Below are 21719 nucleotides of genomic sequence, written 5' to 3'. Positions count from 1 at the left end.
GAACACTGTGAATTTTGTTTAATTTGATCATTTCCAACTTTAGCTCTTTTAATATGTCAAATTATACCTTCGAGCTCCAATGTTGTCACATTTAGCTAATTGAAAACCACAAAAACTACAACGCTCGCAAAGCAATTAAAATGAAATGACAGCAAACAAGTTGAACGATCCAATTGTTTATTTGCTTCGTCACCAAAGTGCAAATCTATGCTCCGTCCATCTCTGCAGCACAATCACTTCTATCACCATCCTTCTTCACTTTCACGATGTTCATCATTTTGCTGCATAAAAAAAAAAAAAGATCCCGTACAGTATACAGTATTCATCATAAAGCAAACAGAGCAGCTAATTCAAAGAAGCTAGATTGAAAAAGCGAAGCTAACTCTTTGGCTATCTGGTGGTCACGACATCGTCAAGTTGGCGATCAATCGATGGAAGCTTTGGACTTGTTGCAGAAAGTACTTCCTATAAATAACGTATCTAAATATAATCCACTCCTCTGTATCAAAATCTATTTTCGTGTAACGTGAAGGGAATGGTCACAAGACAATTTGGAACGCATGACTTTTCTTTTTTTTCTTTTTTTGGCTCCATTTTGAGACCATAGAAGTACTGAGCTGAAGCGTTTTATTGAGACAAAAAAAAACGTGTTTTGTCACCATCTTGCTACAAAACGAACCGAGTTGAGTCATTTGAATGACAAAAGTAGTGCTTTGGTGCAACAACCATATGGAACAATGTTGAAGTGAGGAACTTCATTTAGGAAGGCATTATGTTGGAAGTAAATGGAGGTTGAGACAAACATAGTGCTTTGCTGCCATTTTGGTAGCAAGGAAGTAACTTTGTTGAGGTGAGTGGAGGAGTTCCAATGATACTAAATAGTGCTTGATGTCAAAAGAACTTTGTTTACGTGAGTTGAGGAGGGACATTTAGACAAAAGTAGTGTTTTACTGCCATCCTGTGACTTCTTGCTACGTCAACCATAGTTGGACAACTGAACATGAACCTGGAACGTTACATCGTCATCAATAAATGGAATGGAAAGTAAAATGGAATGTTCTCAAGGCACAATGTATTAAAAAAAAAAAAAAAAGGAGTCGCTAAAATATGCTTATAAAAGCTCCAAAATCAAGTTGAAACAAAATGTAGCCAAAAAAGAATCCTCTCAAGTATTTCTCACGTATTTTTTTTGTTTGTCAACGCTGCATTTTGGGAACGTTGTTGTTTTGCATTTTTCTCCTAGAGAGAGAGGGAAAAAAAGGGGGCGGGGTTAATGATAAGGCTTTCGTGCTGAATGCGGGTGTGCGTGACGTCGAGATGATGAAAGTCTTCGTCGGTCGTCTAAGTGGATTTCTTGACGTTGGGGAGGCTCTGCCCTCTCGACTTGTTCAGCACCACCGTGGCCTGACCACAAACACAAGACAACAGTTTGCACGAACGTCACTTAACACAATTTACACGTTCTTTTGGGGTGAAGACTTTTTTTTTTTCCTCAACTCAAGGAAAACATTTTCTTTGCAATAATATATCATAAGTGCTCCCAATCACTTCACCATATTTTTAGAATCGATTAATCGGATTCATATTAATTTTGCATTAAAGTGTATTACAAAGAAGGGTATTTTAGGTAACTAAAACTAACGAGAAAAAAAACTAAAATTAAAAAAAATTCATGAATAAAAACGAAATATGTCTTTTAAAAAACAAAAACTAACTGAAACTACATTTAATGTTTACAAAACTAACTAAAACTAATTATAATTATAGCAAAAAAAAATTCCTTTGTTTTCGTCTTTGGTTAATTAACTAATTCAAACCCAAAAATGTGTAAAAACGTTTTTTAAATACTTTTTCCTTAACTCCCAAAAATATGTTTACGTATTATGCTTTGTCTTGTTTTTTAATACAAAAGCATACAAGAAGACTTTGATGCAGCCTCTGAACTGTAGAGAACAGTTGAAGCAATGATAGTTATTACAAAAACGGCCAGTGGGTGGCAGCAGAGTATGAAATTAGACAGGGCCAAGTGTTTTCATTAGAAATGTGAATATTGACAAAACTTACTAGCTATATTCTAATGCTAATTGCTGCAAAACTGAAAAAGATACAAACATACTTTTTTTCTTGATCAAAGAAGAGTCTCTAATCTTTCTTGTGGTAGTTTCCATGTTTTTATAGCAATAGAACGCAATATTCCGTGGGCTTTGCAAAATCAGTCAAAATCCAGTAAAACAGCCGGGAGCGAAGGGGGTTGCTTCATTTAAAAATGGCTGCCAGTCAATTAATTAATTGAATGCATGAGCCTTTGGGGATGATTTTTAATGTTACTATAAGTAGATTTATTTTGATATGAACCGGAATAAGGACGATTGAAAGTGTGTTGCACAGAAGTTACGTCATTGAGCAACAGCCAATAGAAAAGCACCAAAAGATGACGTCGCTCCCATGCTGTTTCTGAAATATGGCGCACAAGTAATACACCTTTAAAAAAATAAAATAAAATAAAACTAACTAAAGCATTTATTAAATAACTAAAACTAACCACCAGAACCACCGTGACAGCTAATTAAAACTAATTAAATTAAAAGAAAAAGTTCACAACGAAATAAAAACTAACTAAAATAAAAAAAAAATCCCAAACTATTATAATCCTGATTACAAAAGATTTTTTTTTGCTGTTTATTTTGTACTTTGTATTCGCATAGTCATTTAAAAAAAAAAAAAAAAAAAAAAAAAAATGGTGGATTGGTGGTTCGGTTTCCAAAGTGCAAGCAAATATTTACAAATACAAAAGATATTCAGTCTTCTTTGGTGAACGGACAAAAAATAAACACAAAAATAAAAAATCAGTGAACAATGACTGTTGATATGCAGAAGTCAGAGGATTTGGACAATTTGAAATTAAAAATTGTTTCACCTCCTACAGCTTTCATTCACGGTGGCGAGGAAGGAATTATTTGATGCTTTCATATATATATTTTTTTTACAATACAATAAAGATTTGTGAGAATAACTTCGGACCCGATTCTCAGAATATGAGAGCATTGTTTATTTTATTTGCGATAATAGTGTATTAGATTGTCCAAATGTCCTGAAATGACCGAATATAGGCTGCGCAAACACGGCGGGCAGCTTACGATGAAGAGCATCAAAGACTTTGCTGGCTTTCGTGTGACTGAGCAATTGGACGCGACCTGAGAACAACCTTTAGCTACAAAGCGCAATTCAGCTCCAACATGAAAACTAAACGCCCTCAAGATTGATTTCAGACACCCACCACAGAGTTTTCGCTTAAAGCGATACTTGACTCATTCAACAGCAAGTTTCAGCCATGAAAAGTTCATATTTTGTCCAGAATTAATTAGATAACTTCATTATTTTTCATGTGCAATTAGTACCTTTAAAAAGTTAATTTTTCTACTTGCTGTCAACTGATGATGACATCACATGTGATGAGGAAGGAGGCAATGGCCAATCATGGCTCACCTGTTTTCTGGGTTTGGTCAGTAAACCAAGCCATGATTGGTCGTTACCGACTTCCTCGGCACAGGTGATGTCATCATCAGTCGACAGAAAGTAGAAAAATTACTTTTTAAAGGTATTAATTGTACATGAAAAATAATGAAGTCACCACATTAATTATTAGGCAAAATATTAACTTTTTGCTGCTGAAAATGGTTGTGAGACAAGTATCCCTTTAAACACTGATGTTGTGTACAATGTAATAAATAAATTCCAATTCAATTCAATTTCAGTTTGATTACAAAACATGAGAGCAGCACTTGAAGGCTTAAATTCTTTAAAAAGGATATTTCTTAATCCATTATTATTATGAATTTTCTACAGATTTTTATAAAAAGTGTGTTTAATTTTAAATATGATTACTATGTGTGAGAAGCTATTTTTTTGGTACTTAAAGTAAATAAAAAAACAAAACATTATTTTCTATACATATAATGTATTATTTATACATATACATATATATATATACACACACACACACACATATATATATATATATATATGTATATACTTGAGCCTTGAACGTAACCGCGGATGGTTACATTGAAGGCTGCGCAGGTCAGTGATTAGGTCAATGCACGGCATTTCCTATGCCTGTTGTTCCAAAATGAGCGGGGTGACTCCAGTTGGTGTGCGCGGTGGTAAATTTCGCTTTCAAAAACACCCCGACGGGACTTTAGATAAAACAAAAGTAATTTGCGTTTAATTAATTGCTGAATTGCACCCAATTGTTATGATGCTGTTACGTTTACGAAAATTACTGGAATTTGAAACGATGCCATGAAAACTGACTTTTTATTTCCCCTCCTCACCCGACAACCACCAAACAACATCATCTTAATCTGACCTGCTCCAGCACTGTGCCCGCCGCCTGGTCGATGGCTCCGCCCACGTCGCGGTAGCGGCCCGAGTAGCGGACGAAGGCCCACGCCAACATGGACATCATGACCAGGCCCAGGACACAGTCGCACGCCAGCGCCAAGGTGGACAGGCCCACGAAGAGCAGTACGCCCGAAAGCACGTACAGGAGGCACACCAGCACAAACAGCACAGCCGGCGTTCGGAAGGCGCTGAACAGATTCTTAGACTTTCAAAAGGAGAAAAAAAAAAAACACAGCTCACATTTAGACACGGACCTTAAAGCAACGACTAAACTCATTCTTCAACTTGAAAATCAAGGAAAAGACATTTCATATTCAGACTCTATACTCAACAGATTCTTGGACTTAAAAAAATATATATAAATATGCATATACCGGTATACAGAAATAAATGTCTAACAACATATTTGTACTAGGGATGTTAAAATTTGTGCGTTAAATTTGAGTTAATTTAAAGTTCTTTTACACCATTTTTTTTTTTAATAATAAATAAATAAATAATAATGAAAAAATAAAACAAATATAAAATATAATTCATAATATAATAAAAATATAAATATAAATACATAAAATAATATATAACTATGTATAATAAACAATAATAATAAAAAAGAAAACTAAGCTCATGAGTCTTCTTCGCCTGAAGACTTCTGTCCATTTCCCTGCCACTCTTGTGAGGCACTCTCCCTAGTGGCCCGACAAGTAATTGCTCAATAAGTCATGAATCATGGCGCCGTTATTCGTGGCTGTATATTAACTACAAATATCGCGATACTTGCGTAGGTGTATTGATAACACGATTTATCGCGATATCGATATATCGTCATACTCCTAATGGTCATAGCTAACTGCACGTTGTATCAGATGAATTGCAAATTGCTGGTCTAAATGAGGCGGCGACTGTCTAACCTCGTTGTGCTTGCTGAACGACTCCCACATCTCCTCCAGCTCCTTCTCCAGTTGTGCTTGGTAGCGGTCGCAAAACTCCTGGCCGCCCATCTTCTTGGTGGACGAGAAGGCGTAGAGGGCCTCCTTGAAGTAGAACTGGTGCTTCTCCTCCAGGGACTCGGGAGACACGTACGGCAGGTCTCCGCCGCACATCTGAGACGCCAAAAAAAAAAAAAGGACCATTTTGAACAAGGGTGATGACGACGTTGAAATGAGCACGTCATTGCATACTCAACAAATATTTATTTTTTATTTTATTTATTAAATTACCCTAAGTTCAAGAATGTAGAAGGCATTTATTATATATATATATATATATATATATATATATATATATATATATATATATATATATATATATATATGGGCCAAAACATACCTTGTGAAAATTACACTGCACAAAAAAAAAAAAAAAAGCCACAGAGGGTGCTAGAACTGCACAATTGGAAATCAACCTGAATTATTTTTTTTTTTTAACAGATGTGCTGCTTCTAGTATCGTGACATGACAGCGACAATACATTGTGGCAGTTTTAATATTGCGACAGCACGATATTGGCATTATCGTTACATCCCTAATAGTATGGAAGCCCAAAAGTGTCAAAATTCAATAAATAAAAAGGCCTTTTTGAAATAACTATCCTTTGATAAATAACAGACAATTATTTAATATGGCCATTAAATTGTAAAATGAGGCGTTAGTATTATTATGAAAAGTGTTCATAATGTTCTTTAATATGTAAAAAAAAACATTTTATTTTGATTAAATATTCCATAATGATTATTTTAAGAACGTCATACTTTTTAAAAATAATAACATTTAATTTATTTTCAAGGTTTTATAAGATAAGAAAACGTTGTTTTACAAAGTCAGTTTTTATTTCATAATGTCCTTTTCCACAATGGTCTTCTTTTATCCAATGGCGTTTTACAGCCGAATGACTTGGTCTGTCGACAAAGTCAGTGGGTGGGACCACCTGTTTGATCCTATGATCTCCGTGACGCCTACTTTGTAGCCTGACGCAGAAGTTTAACAAGGCCTTTACGTTATGATCCGATTCTAAACGATTTGCTACTTCTTGGAGTACTTCTGAAAGTGACTTATCTCCCATATCCACGCTTTAGCAAGCATGTGACCGCTGCGGCTCCTCATCAGGCGCTAAACTATCCACGCATGAATCGATACTGCAAGTGCTGCTGCTCATGTCTGTCTGTATAAGGGAGTCAGCCAATCACGTAACTGGCTCCGCCTCATGTCATTTGATTGACAGACCAAGACATTCGGCTGAAAAACACCATTATGTAAAAGAAGACCATTGTGGAAAAGGACATTATGAAATAAAAACTGACTTTGTAAAACGTTTTCTTATCTTATAAAACCTTGAAAATAAATTAAATGTCATTATATTTAAAAAGTATGATGTTGTTAAAATAATCAATATGAAATATTTAATCAACATAAAAATTATTTTTTTTTAACTATTACAGAACAGTATGAACTAGGGGTGTGCTCAAAAAATCGATACGGCAATATATCGTTGCGGGCTTCAGTGTCAGAATCGATACTGCTCATTAACTTTAACTCATTCACTGCCAATGACGACTATAGACATCAAAAATCCAAGCAAACAGCCAGGGCAAATATTGACAAGAAATTTGAATTTAGTTTTAGTTATTAATTGTTTTCATTCATAGTTATTAATCATTGTTGTTATGAATAACAACGATGACAACAATTTCATTGCTAAGTGCTACCATCGTGCGTAGAACGGATTCCTGTTACCCTACAACACGGGCGTTGACGTTCTTGTGATCGGTCTCGGTCTTACTGAGGCCTCCAAAAGCCAATTTTAGTCGACTAAAATTGCTCTTTATTTTTGTTGACTAAAATTGGATTCAAACTAAAATACAATCAGGTGACTGAGTTATGACTAAGGCTTTAATTAAATTTAGTCAGAAGACTAGAACTAAAACTAAATTATTATTTTTTAATTACAATTTTAATTTTAAATTTTCTCTTTCATTTTTTTTTTTTTTTTTTTCAAAATTAACACTGGCTGTTTGCTTGCATTTTTGACGTCTATATTTGTCGTTGGCAGTGAATGAGTTAAATAGGCAGTTAACGGTTTGCCTTTGCAGCTTGCATTGTACCTAAAAAATAAAAACGTGCAGCGTCTTTGAAGTTAATTGCCTTCAATTAATGCAAAAATAGCTTACCAGTGATTGGACACTGTGTCTTGCCAAGAAAAATGAAAGCAGAGGAAGAATATCAACATTTATTTACTTATAAACTTAACATGGCACGTGTTTTAATGTACCAAATTTTGTATACGTTGTTTAAAAACGAAATAGAATTTGTTACATGGGGAAAAAAAATGCTGTTTTTATTTCCCCAAATATTTCAATTAAGCACATTTTAGAACTGTAATTTGAATAGTTTGATATTTTTGCTCAAATTGGCCCATGCCTATTCAAAAAGTTTCCCGGTGTGTCTGTGAAAGCTGCTCCTTGCTCTGCAGTGCGTGCACATTTAAGGCCTCAGTATGCTTCTGCGAGAGGCTCGCGTGGAGGCGTAACGGCGTAGCTCCGCTCGTGCGTTTGCCTTCCGACTTGTGCGCAATACACATCTGTGTCTGCTGGAGTTTCACACCAAGACCCGCTGTCGCTATGGCTGGCGATTCCTCTGCATTTTATGATGGATTCAGGAAGTTTAATTTAATTCAGAAACACAAAACAAAGCCGGGGGGAGAGTAAGTTCATCACCGTGGCAATTAATTATTGCCAATTTGCACCTGTGTCGGCCGTAAACTCGCCAAAACACAACAGCCATGCACTTAGCGAACACAGTTTTTTTTTTTTTTTGTTATTGTTGTTTTCCGCCTCTCGTCCCAGCAGGAAGTCCCTTTGCGCCGCCAGTTGCCTTCACGGAAACTATCTGGGCGGGGGGCGGAGAGAGAGAGAGAGAAAAAAAAAGAAAAAACGCCATCGAACGGACCAAACAGAAGAGAGCTGCGCCCCGCCATCTACGGCGTTCAAGGATTGGCGACGTGTGCACCGCAGCCGGCCACGAGCGACGCGGCACTTAAAATTCATGGCTCGCGTCGATCATGTGACCTACGGCGTTCATCAACGCGAGAGCAAACGTGGAGGCATAAATTAGACTTTAGACCAGGTATGCCGCTTGGTGTCTAAACCGGAAGAGATGCTAACAAAAATATTTTTATTAGTCAGCATAGCAAACATACCCTTTAAGTATACATATGACTGTTATTATAAAATGCAAGAAAATTAATGTAATATATAGGGATACGTATCGCCTTGAAGATCAAGTATTGGGATACATATGTATCGCGACACGTATCGTATCGTGAGGAGGCAGCAATACCCAGCCCTAGTATGAACACTTTTCATAATAATACTAACGCCTCAGTTTACAATTTAATGGCCATATTACACAATTGTCTGTTATTTATCAAAAGGATAGTTATTTCAAAAAGGCCTTTTTATTTCTTGAAATTTTACACTTTTGGGCTTCCATATAATAGTAACAGTAAGGCTTTTTTTTTTTTTTAATGACCATGTATAACAAGGCGTATTTTTTAACGACCTGTATAGTAAGCCTTTGTTTGTTTTTTTTGTTTTTTTTTAAACGAGCACTTATAGTAAGGAGTTTTATAACAAACATGTATAGTAAGGCTTTTTTTTTTAACAACCATGTATATAGTACAAAACCCTAAGGCATATATTTAAAAAACAAACAAAAAAAAACACCCTATATAGTAAGCCATTTTTTTAAATGACTTACAGTAAGTTTTTTTTTTATTTAAAAAAAAACAACATATATAGCAAGGTGTTTTCCTTTTTTTTTTTTTAAACAACCATGTATAGTAAGGTGTTTTTTTTTTGTTTTTTTTATAACGACCACTTATAATATGCCGTTTAAAAAAAAAACGACCACTTGTAGAAAGGAGTTCTTTTTATTTAAAAAAAAAACAAAACATATACAGTAAGTCATTTTCTTTTATTTCTTTTTTTTTTTTAAACGACCACTTTTAGTAAGGAGTTTTTATTTTAAAAAAAAAAAAAAAAAAACATGTACAGGACGGCATTTACTTGTTTTTAAACGACCACTTATAATAAGGCGTTAAAAAAAAAAAAAAAAAAAAAACAACAACAAAAAAAAAACAACCATGGATAGTAAGGCGTTTTTTGTTTTATGTTTTTTAAATAAAAATATAAGGCGTTTTTTTTTTTATTTTTTATTTTTTTTTTAAACAACCTAGTAAAGTAGGGCGGTTTTTTTTTTGGTTTGTTTAATAAAAATATAAGGCTTTTTTTTGTTCTTTTAAAAAACCTAATATAGTGAGGCGTTGTTTTTTTTTTTTTTTTATGAAAACGTAAGGCTTATTTTTTTTTAAACAACCATGTATAGTAAGTCAAATTGAAATCAACCGGACTCTTTTTTTCTTTTTTTTCTTTCTTTCTTTCTTTTAAACAGATGTGCTGCTTTTAATATCGTGACATGACGATGACGATATAATGCGGCAGTTTTAATATCGCCATATCAGGATATTGCTGTTATCATTACATCCCTAATGTACAGAAAGGCTTTTTTTTTTTTTTTAAATACCATGTATAGAAGTTGGAATGAAGTGAATCGGATGAATAATGTGGAAATAAATGGAAAATGTAGAATGTGGGAAATAATCGGGTATGAAATCAGGAATTGTGAGTAAGGTGTGAATTTTGGAACTGAAAAGCTGGAACAGCTCATGGCGTGAATTGGTGGAATATACTGAAGTTGGAATGAAGTGAATCGGATGAATAATGTGGAAATAAATGGAAAATGTAGAATGTGGGAAATAATCGGGTACGAAATCGGGAATTGTGGGTAAGGTGTGAATTTTGGAACTGAAATATATTGAAGTTGGAATGAAGTAAATCGGATGAATAATGTGGAAGTAAATGGAAAATGTAGAATGTGGGAATAATCGGCAACGAAATTGGGAATTGTGGGGAAGGTGTGAATTTTGGAACTGAAAAGCTGGAATAGCTCATGGCGTGAATTACTGGAATATATTGAAGTTGGAATGGAGTGTAAATGAACCACCAACCTTCTCCATGTTCCTGTAATACTGATCTTTGCTCGCCGCCACGGCTGCCAGGTTGTTGGCCTCGGCTGTTGCCTGGCAGGACAAACGGACGTCTCAAAAACTAGAGGAACGCGACAACGGACACTTTGTCGTCATCCGTCCGTCCGCACTCACCATGAGCATACTCTTCGGCTGCGGCAAGTCCTCGCCTTGGTAAATCTTGATGTAAGCCTGGCAAGAGACAAATGCAAGAGTTCTCACAAATGGCGACGAGCTGATTTTTAAAATTCGGTTTTAAAGAAGACGAGGGCGGGGAAGGGAAGGGAGCGAGTGCCTGTTACCTTGAAGTACTCGAGCAGACCTCTGCAGGTGACTTTATTGCCGTTGATCTCCTTCTCGGCCAGGTTGTCCGGATGCAGCAGATTGGGGATCAAAATCTTCAGCTGTGCTTTGAACTCGGGTGCCACCGCTGACAAAAAAGCAACAGATTCAAATGGAAATGAGAAACAAAACAACTTGGAAAAGCCGCGTTTTGTTTTCTTTTTTGGAGAACTGTGCCAATGAGTTTTCTTTTTGCTGCTTAAAGTAATATTATGTGATAAATCTCAAATTCCTTGACGGTACTAAATGAGAACAGGCACCCAAGAACACCAAAAAGTGTTCTATCACATCAGCGATAGACGGATACGGGGTTTTTTTCAAGGCCAATACTGATTATTAGTAGTCAAGGAGGCCGATAACTGATATTTCAAGTCAATATTCATTTGCTGTAAAATACAAAATATTAGCTTAATATTTTAAAAATGTACTTTTTGTTTTCATTCTAACAATATAAAGAATTGACATCTTTGTTTCAAACTTACATATAAAAATAATGTTATGTTTTATATATATATATGTATATATATATATATACACACACATATATATTCAGGGAGCTTCCAGGGTCATCAGCATGTGTTAATAAAATTAAAAACGAAGCAAGTAAATAGTTCCCGAAACGTTTTCCAAAATTTCAACATAATGTTTTGTTTTATTTTTTAAAATAAAAAAGTGTAGGGAGTTCTTTCAAGTCAATATTCATTTGCTGGAAAAGAGAAAATATTAGCTTAAAATAAAAAATAAACTTTTTTATTTCATTTTAACCATGTAAAGAATTGACAGCTTGGTTTAAAAATTATTTAAAAAAAATAAAATAAAATAAAAAAAATATATATATATATACACATACATACATACATATGTACTACTACTACTGTAACAGTTTTCCAAAATTTCAACATAATTTTTTAATTTCAACTTTTTTTTTCATGTTTAAAAATAAAAGTGTACGGAGTTCCCAATGTCTGCATCATTTTAATAAAGTGGAAATTGAAATAAATAAATAATAAAAGAAACGTTTCCTGGATATCGCGAAGCGAATAATGCATGCAAACTAGCTAATTGTCAGGGTTCGTAAAAGGTTTTAGTGGAAAAATTGTCTGAATATGTTGACATTTTTTTTTGCGGCCTCCTCACCGCTAAGTTGTCCCTCAAAGGAAGGACTGGTGGCGACTTTCAATCCAGGGTGCGGCAGCAGGAAGCAGGAAATGTTGGTGAAGCAGGAGTGGATGTGCTCCCTCACTGTCTGCAGCTCCTCGTGGTGGGACTCGTTGACCTTCAACCACCACAACAAAAACAAAAGGCCGGAAGATGAAGTTCATCTCCCGACGGAGCCGCGTTGGCTCCCGTTTACCTGTAAGCGTTTGTCCAGGAATTCGTTGCCTCCTTTAAAGCCATATGTGTACTCGTAGGGGAAGCTCCAGTCGCGGATGAGGAACATCAACGACTGCAAACGGGGGAAAAAAAAAAAAAAAGATATCAAATGCAGGGAAAACAAAAATAAAAATTTTCAATCCGTCGTCATACCTGGAAGGGCTTCAGGAAGATTTCATCCAAGGCCAGGCGGCCGTACTCGGTGAAGAGCTAAAGATGGACCAAGGTTATATTTTATTCAACTAAAACTAAGGAAAAAACTCAAACTAAAATTCAAAAAACAATTCCGTTCATGAAATACAATAAAAACGAAAATGCTTTTTAAATAATTAAAACTAACCGAAACTATATTTTATGTTTACAAAACTAACTATAATTATAGCGAAAATGTCCTTCATTTTAGTCGTTGGTAATTAATTCAATGCATGAGCCTTTGGGGATGATTTTAAAGGTGATTTTTAAGTAGATTTATTTTGATATTAACCGGAAAAGTGTGTCATACAGAAGTGACGTCATCGACCAGCAGACAATAGAAAAGCACCTTCAGATGACTTCGCTCCCATGCTGTTTTTTTTTTAAATATTCCGCACATGTAACACACATTAAAAAAATAAAAAAATAAAAATAAAAAATAAAAATAAAACTAATACTGAAACGAACTCAAACTAAACTAAAACTAAGCATTTATTAAATAACTAAAACCAATAAAAAATATAACAGAACTGTCCTAAAAATTAATTAAAGCAAAAAATTAATTAAAGCTAACTTAAAAAAAAAAAAAAAAAAAAAAAAAAAAAAAATCAAAACTAACTAAAATGAAAAATTCCAAAACTATAATAACCCTGCGATGGACAGACGGGCGGACGGCTACACACTTTTTTTTTTTTTCATGACATATAGTTGGGGTGTGCAAAAAAATCAAATAAAAAAATCGATTCTCAGAAGAAAATTCTCATTTAGTACAATTCAGAATCAATTTTAAATGTCCTAAAATCGATTTAATCTAAATTATTTGATACTGTACTTGCCCTTGTTTTGTGTACTGGGAACGCTGTTCATGTTGTACCCGATTTGGCCACTTAGGGGTAGTGTGGTTCTGTGCACGCTGATACACAGTTTAGCTGTAGCCACATTAGCAAGTAGAAGGGGAAAAGTCATGATCAAGTTATGCCTATAAAAGTAGATTTTTATTTTTTTTTCATATGCCGGTGAGTAATGTTAAGATGCTTCTCTGTATACATTCCTGAAGCGTTTTTGTATGAATAGCCGTTCTTTTGAGGGATTAAAAGTGTCGCAAGTAGCGGGCTAATTAGCACTAGCAAGTAGCAGCATTTACTTTCAGAAGCACAATCACAATCACAGTCAATATTTTGCAACAAACCTGTAGCTGCTGTAGGTCGTCTTCTTGGATGTTCTGGGACAAATTGTACAGCTAACAAACAAAGAAACGACTACATTTTTAGACGAGACCACACGTGATATATGCCGTCAAAGATCATCGCTGAGTGTTTACGTTACGTATAACGTAGTCACCTGAATGGAGCTGGTCATGGTGCTGAGGGCAAAGATGGTGGCGCAGTCTTTGACGGTGGACTGGTTGTCAAACGCTCCCTGAGTGTCCATCAGCACTACTGCCACCTGCAGGCGCACGCGCACAAAAACAATCAAAAAGATAGTTGACTCCCGATCATTTCACTTCTCCAGAAACGACAAATAATGTATCTTGGCTTATCTGTTACGCCAGCCGTCTTTCAAGGCAGTGCAATTACATACTCTTCCACCAGATGGCAGAAAAAACACATCATTTACATGTGTCGTAGTCATTTTTTACCCAACCGTTGTCATTCATAAAACAGAATAGTCATCTTGTGTTCAACTATAGAGACACTTCCTACACACACACACACACATCTATATTATTTTTTTTCCCCTTCAGTATACAGTATCTACTTTATGAAAGACAGATTAAAGTCCTCACATGTGGCACATGTGTCTTACTAGTAAAGTTTTGATCAACGACTAGTGCCACTTTTGGCCTAATAGTACACATTTAAACCTTATAAGTAACACAACTATACCCGACTAGTAGGCACCTGGGCTCTCGTAGTAGTAGTTTTATCTCACTAGTAACATGTACAGTGCCAATAAAAAGTGAATACATTGCAGTTTAAATAAGTTTTGATGCTTAAAAAAAACTAAGACCAAAAGAAATGATTTCTATTTTTTTCCCCGCCACTAATCTGTTTTGTTTTTGTTTTTTTCTGCAGATGGGTCCAAATTATGAACAGTTCCAAATAGCAGTCAGCTATTCAGGTTTCTGCTATAGAGAAAGTTAATGTCATAAAAAAAAGCCTACTAGAACATCTGAGCTTGATTTGGGATTAATCAGACGCACTTTAAATAATGTCCCAATTGTGCTGACTTTTATTTAGCGTGAGCTTGAAGGTGATTGGTTCATTCTAAACACAGACGCTTCCCCAGTGATAAGAAGGTGTGCACACTTGTGCAACCACATTCTCACATTGCAATACGTCTCACTTTGTTTATTTTATTTTTTTTACTTCCCATGTGAAAAGAGTTCACTTCGTTAAGGGGCAAAGGTCACAGTCGTGAAAATGTTTTTTTTTGTGTGTGTGTGTATCTAAAAAAAACGACAGGGGTGTGTAGGCTTTTGATATCAATTCTAGCTGTCCTACCAGTGAGGACCAAGGTTATTTTAGTTAACTAAAACTAATGAAAAAAAACTCAAACTAAAATTCAAAAAACAATTTCATTAACGAAATAAAAATAAAAATGCTTTTAAAAATACAAAAAAGTAACTGATACTACATTTTATGTTGACAAAAGTAACTAAAACTAACTATAATTACAGCAAAAATGTCCTTCGTTTTTGTCTTTGGTAATTAATTTAATGCATGAGCCTTTGGGGATGATTTTAAATGGGATTTTAAGTTAGATTTATTTTAATATTAACCGGAATAAGGACGATTGAAAATGTGTCACACGGAAGTGACGTCATCTCGCAGCAGCCAATCGAAAAGCACCTGGTTTTTGAATATTGCGTACAAGTAATACACATAAAAAAATTTTTTAAAACTAATGTAAACTAAAACTAAACTAAAACGAAGCATTTATTAAATAACTAAAACTAATAAAAACAAACAAAACCACCCCCGAAAACTAATTTAAACTAACTAAATTAAAAAACAAAACAAAAAAACAACAAAGTAATACTAAAACTAAAACTAAACTGAAACGAAGCATTTATCAAATAACTAAAACTAATAAAAACTAACAAAACCACCCTGAAAACTAATTAAAATTAATACATTAAAAAAAAAAAAAAAAGTAATAAAAATTACCTGGCTTTTGAATATTGCGCACAAGTAAACATTTAACAAAACAAAAACAAAAAACTAAAACTGAAACTAAACTAAAACAAAGCATTTATTAAATAACTAAAATAATTAAAAACTCGTTACTATTTGTCAACTGTGGACATGTGAAGCCCTTTGAGATGTTTGTGTGATTAAGGGCTATATGAATAAACTTGACTTGACTTAAAAACTAACAAAACCATTGTCAAAACTAATTAAAACTAGCTAAAAAAAAAAAAAAAAAAAAAAAAAAAACAACAACAACAACAAAAAAAACAACCTAATAAAAACTAACTAAAATGAAAAATTCCAAAACTATAATAACCCTGACGTTTTGTCAAATGAGATTTTTATGGGCTTTATTTTTATTTTATGTTATTTTTATTTTATTTTTTTTATTTCTGCACCTGGTGAGGACAAAGATTTAAGGAGGAAATGACTCAATATCCGTGATGAGGACACTACTAGTGCATATAATAGTGTTAGTAGTGCAGCCTTTGTTTTGTTGTTGCGTTTAATGGGCCCCGGCGAGCACCTCGCTTCCGTCGCTCTTCTGGATGGGGAAGACCTCACTCCAGATCTGGATGCCGGTGGTCTCGGGTTCCGAGCCGCCTCGCCAAGAGAATCCCGTCAGGGGCTCGTCGTCGTGGCCCAGCCAGTTCTCGTCGCCCTGCAGTGGTGACAACAGCGGTGAGAAACATTTGTTTACAGTTGGAGGGAGGGAGGCAGACGTTGAAAAGGGATGCGAGTCATAGCAAATCCAGTCGCGTCATTAAAACAAAAACAAATGAGCTCCACCCTAGTCATCCAAAATAATTCCTTGTCAGAAAACTTGTCAGTTCACATGTTGCGGCAGGGAGGGGCGACCATGTGTGAAACCTTAACTTTTCATGATTGTTAGCCGAGTTTACGAGGACGAGTCATAACTAGCACTTTCTCCCTCCCGTTCAGTTGTAGTAATTGATTGCAGGTCCAGGTGGCCAATTCTGATTTAATGTTTTATTGTCATGTACTTTTCAAGTAACATATACAGTGTTGCAACGTTCATCACCGGTGTTACGTTCCAAAAACTACCCGCGATAACGGAAATCCGTGTTAATTAAAAAAATAAAATAAAATAAAATTCCCGTTACTTATATCTTTTTTTTTTCATTTATTGTGAGAATGCTGAAAGCAATGATAGTTAATTACTTTTGTAATTTTCACAAAATTTTTGTAATTTTCACATAATTTATCTTTAAATTTCCTTCATTAGCATTCAGCTATTAGCATTCAGTTTTCAGCATTCCCATGCAATTTCTACAGAAATTGCACTTAGTCTAGTTATATGTTTTTTTCGTTTTGGTATGATTTTTACTTTATTATAAATGCTTTTTCCATTCATCATATATGTTTTTTTTTTTAATTGCATTCATTTTTTCCATTAAAAGTATGGTTTTTTTTCATTTACTTAGTACAGTATATATTTTTTCATTTATTATATGTTTTTTTTTTTTTTTGCTTTGGTATGATTTTTAGTTTATGATGAATGCTTTTTCATTCATCGTTTATGTTGGTTTTCACTTAGAGTCATTTTTTTCCCCCAATAAAAGTATGTTTTGTTATGTTTTTATTTACTTGTTACACAGCACAGCATATATTTTCTATCTCGGAATGCAACGTAGTGGAGCGACGGGACAGACGCCGTTGTAAAGGTCTCGACGAGACGTATCCGCGGAGGGTTCGAGAGATACGGCCGTGCAAAGACAAAAAACAATGAACAAACCAAGTTTTGATCTATCTCAGGGGGCGGCCATTTTGCCACTTGTTATCGACTAAAGATGACATCAAAGGTGCTCATGTCTCAGATAACCAATCACAGCTCAAATGTTTGTTTGTTTTTAAAAGCTGAGCTGTGATTGGCTGTTCCCTGAGACCTGAGCAACTGTGATGTCATCTTCAGTCGACACCAAGTGACAAAATGGCCACTCCCTAATATGGATCAAAACGGCTGCATTGGTTGCTTAAATTATATTCCACTAACGCAATATTAAACAGAATACTATATTTAGACTAGTGGGGCTACATAAAATATTATTTACAAGATTTTTGGGGGGTTGACTTCCCTTTTAACACATTTATTACACAAAAAAATGCCGAATATGAATGTGACAAGCCCCGTGCGCACTGGCACCCTCACCTTTCTGTACATGTATCGCAACATGAAGTCAAGCAGGAAGCTCTTGCCCTTCCTGAAGGCGCCGGCCACCGACAGCACCACCACGTGCTTGTCTCGCACGCCGGGAGACAACAGGACGCGCTCCAGCGCTTCCTCGTCCAACGAGAACGAGTGCTCGTCCTTGCACACCGTCACGATCTGAACTGGACCCGGCTCACTTCCCATCGCTGATGCCTGCAGGAAACATCACAAATCAGCCACATGATATTAGCTCTTTTCAAATAGGCTATTACTATCCTAGAAAACGCTGTTTGTTTATTTTTCTTTACCGGAATTTTTCAGACAAAATGCAGCCCGAACCGTTGAACATACCGGCACAAATGAGGTATCAAAAGATACGCCTCGATCTGTCTCTGCGAGGAATTTTTTTTTTTTTTGAAATCCCGAGTTACCATGATGACGCAAGTCCCAAAAACCCCCGCCAAAAAGCCCCATAGGAATGAATGGAGAAGGAGGGAAATCCATAAATCAAGCACCTAGGGATTGACCTGATTTCAACAGGAAGTGGCCTGACTTCAACAGGAAGTGACCCGGAAATGGCCTAAAATCAACAGGAAGTGTCCTGATTTCAACAGGAAGTGCCCCAGAACTGACCTGTTTTCAACAGGAAGTTCCCCAATTTCAACAGGAAGTGACTTGATTTGGCAAACTGCTCAGTGCATGCGGCTTTCCACCTTGCAAGAGTCAGCAGTCAGATCCAAAATTTCTGCAGAAATTTTTCTAGTTTTATGTTCTCGCTGTTGTAAAGTTAAACACAAAAGGATTCAGTATTGCAAAACACTCAAATGTTCCGTCTGTAATTCATATTTTTATTGTTGTAAGCAGTAGGGGACCAAAAAAAAAAAAAAATCAAATCGGGACACAATTTACATGAATAAAAAAAAAAAAAAAGTTACTTATGTTTGGCTTATTGCATGAAATTTCTCATTTGACTTCATTCATTCTTCTATTAATTTTGTTAAGTCATAACTTAAATTATAATTTCATATGGAAAATGAATAATTTGATGGGGGGCTGCAGCTATCAAATTTTTAAGAAAAATTAGATTAATGGGCTTAAAATCAACTTTACATTTTAAGAGACACAAAAATGAATTAAAAGAATTATTAGATTAATCGTTTCAACACTAATTTGTTGTCAGTCACAAATTGTGCAGAATGTCCCAATCCGAAAACTAATCTTTCCTTGTGTTCCTAAGAGGGCAAAGTTCAAAGGGACGTCTAAATGACAAACCGCACAGTCTTACTCCGCCTGACAAACTAGTTCCTTACTTGCCGTTTGTAACCCAAAAAGTGCCTGTAGATGACATCATATATATAAAAAAAATTAAAAAAAAGTTGGACGTTTAGAAACCTTCTGGACAAGATATAATTAGCTACGCAGTTGACACCCCAATCCGCACATGGTCACAATACGCAGCTCTGTATTAATTAGTAAATTTGTGCATGTTTCTGATGGGTATCATACTGTTTGGCTTCCGGCTAAAGCGGCGAGCTGTGGACCGGACGGCCTTCAACGAGCTCCTTTGTTGTTGGCGCTTCTCTGTGGAGGAACAAATCAGCTCCCACCCACGAGGAGCACAACGAGCGCTTTCTCGCTCGTGACTTTTCATATCGAAAGCTGGTTCAGCATTTAGGTCCACATACTAGTACAATCTCATCCTCACTAGTAAGACAATTCAGCACAATTGGACAAAATGTGTCCTGCTAAACGTTGTTTCATTACCTTATGACATTTCCTCACAAAGATATGACAGCTTTGCCATACTAGTAGGTAGGAGTGTGACAATATAGCTTTATTGTGATAAATTGTGATACTTTGTCTCCCGATAGATTCTCGATACGTCTAAGCAAGTATCGCGATATTTGTAGTTAATATACAGCCACTTTAATGGCTCCATTGTTCATGACTTATTGAGCAATTATTTGGCGGGCCACTAGGGGGAGCGCCTCATAAAAGTGGCGGGGAAATGGACGCAAGTCTTCAGGCGAAGAAGATGTATGAGCTTATTTTTTTGATTGTTATTATTAGGGGTGTTAAAAAAATTAGATTCGGCAATATATCGCGATACTACAACACCCAATTCTCGAATCGATCCATTTTTGATGAAAAAATATTCAACAAAACGTCTAAATTTCACACCTTAAGCATGGAAGAATGTTAGCCTTAATATTTTAATTTCAATGCTGTTCTAACATGAAAAAGGTTACAACCTGTTTGTTAAATACAGTGGCTCACAGTTATAATACTGAAGTTTGAGATCAATAAATAATAAATTTTCATACAAATCTTACAGTGTACATGTACAAGTTTACTGAATGCTATTCTCTCAATTTGAGTAAAAAAATCGCAACAATCGACTTGTAAATTCATATCGGGATTAATGGGTATCGAATCAAATCGTGATCTATGAATCGTGATACGGATCGAATCGTCAGGTACTAGGCAATTCACACCCCTACTTATTATTATTATCTAATTTATTTATATTATTATTATTATTATTATTATTTAATGTATATTTTTATATATTATATATTTATATATTATATGGTGTATTTATATTAGATTTATATTTTATTATAATATGAATTATTTTTTTTGTATTATTATTATTAGTATTTATTTATTTATTTATTTATTTATTTATTTATTTATATAATCATTATTATTATTATTGCATGATTAGTTTTATCGTAGATTATCGTGAATTTACTACCTGAGCAATATATCAATAATAGCTGCATCTCATATCGTGAGATAATCGTTATTGTGAGCCTTGTGTCGCAAATTGTATCATATCGTGAGGTAGCCATAGGTTCCCACCTCTACTAGTTGGACCGCTACTAGTGAGGCAAAACTGCAGATCTACTCGTGCTCTCTTTGTCGTACACTAATAGGACGACTAGGGCGACCGGTGCTCTGGGAGAATGACTGTGGTTTACTCGTAATGTACTTTTACTGTTTTACACAACTATATCACAACTACTAATGTGCATTTTGGTACTACTGGGAAGCTACAAGTGCCTGACACATGCCTATTTGTTGGGCCTTGTAAGGTTACTAGTGTAGCACAGTACTTTATTTGTGTACTGTAGGTCAGAATGGCCACTAGAATTTTATTAATTAGTAGACCTTAAATTGTCTAACAAGAACATGGGGGGGGGGAACAAAAGTAAGTAGTGAACACACCAAAAGGGTGTGGTTCTCAGAGGTAGCGTGCCAACATTTCTGTGCACTGAGTGTGTTGGATAGCATACTCAGTATCCCATTGTGAATAGTTTCAGATTTGTCGTTCATGACGTCCAGTGCACATGCACACACACACACACACAAAATGTTAATCGTAATTACCTGTACATTTCGGCGCTATCCCACCAATAAAGCGCCTTTTTCGCTCAATTTGGATACATCACATATCAAAGCCCAGATGACGTCTAACGTAAACATTGCTAGTAATCGACTAGTTTGATCAAACTATTATTTATCTAGCACTGCTGACAATAATACACGCAGGCCACAACAACAACAACAACAACAACAACAACAACAACAGTAAAATAAAGGCTAACATGTACTAGCTGTTTGCAGGAGTAAATCGCACAACTCACAGCATCGCGGCGATTAAAGTTTGTGACGGAAAACTTTACCTCGACTGCGACTTTGTTTCCCCTCGCTGTGAAATGTGTGAAAAGCTCTTAAACAAAGTCTCCCAAAGGTTTCAAGACGAACTCGTCGGATTTGAGGAGCTCGCAGCAATGTAACTTTTTTTCTTTTTTTTTTTCCTCTCCGACACTGGCATGAAAACAAACCATGTCAACTCTTTCCAGGCGCTAATCTTACACACTTCCGGGTTTAAAACAGCGCGAGGCATCATGGGAAATGATGTTATTACGCGCTCGTGTACTATTGGCTCAGCCGGCATA

The 21719-nt window shown here is 35.5% G+C and overlaps 1 protein-coding gene across 1 annotated transcript; it reads right to left on the bottom strand.

Moving 5' to 3' along the window:
- Positions 1-160: 160 nt before the first annotated feature.
- On the bottom strand, positions 161-21625 carry LOC144025518 (atlastin-3-like). The gene is made up of 14 exons (XM_077531656.1): positions 21444-21625; positions 17755-17967; positions 16111-16245; positions 13732-13836; positions 13580-13630; positions 12352-12408; positions 12179-12271; positions 11962-12100; positions 10785-10912; positions 10618-10674; positions 10465-10536; positions 5313-5504; positions 4370-4609; positions 161-1404 (listed from the first exon to the last, which is right to left on the bottom strand). Exons 2-14 carry the CDS (start codon positions 17956-17958, stop codon positions 1342-1344), a joined length of 1536 nt encoding a protein of 511 aa, XP_077387782.1. The 5' UTR covers positions 17959-17967; positions 21444-21625; the 3' UTR covers positions 161-1341.
- Positions 21626-21719: the final 94 nt, after the last annotated feature.

This window comes from Festucalex cinctus, chromosome 9 (assembly GCF_051991245.1).
Source record: "Festucalex cinctus isolate MCC-2025b chromosome 9, RoL_Fcin_1.0, whole genome shotgun sequence".
Lineage (NCBI taxonomy): Eukaryota > Metazoa > Chordata > Actinopteri > Syngnathiformes > Syngnathidae > Festucalex > Festucalex cinctus.
The sequence above is the reverse complement of the archived record's forward strand: the minus strand, read 5'-3'. Positions and strand labels throughout refer to the sequence as shown.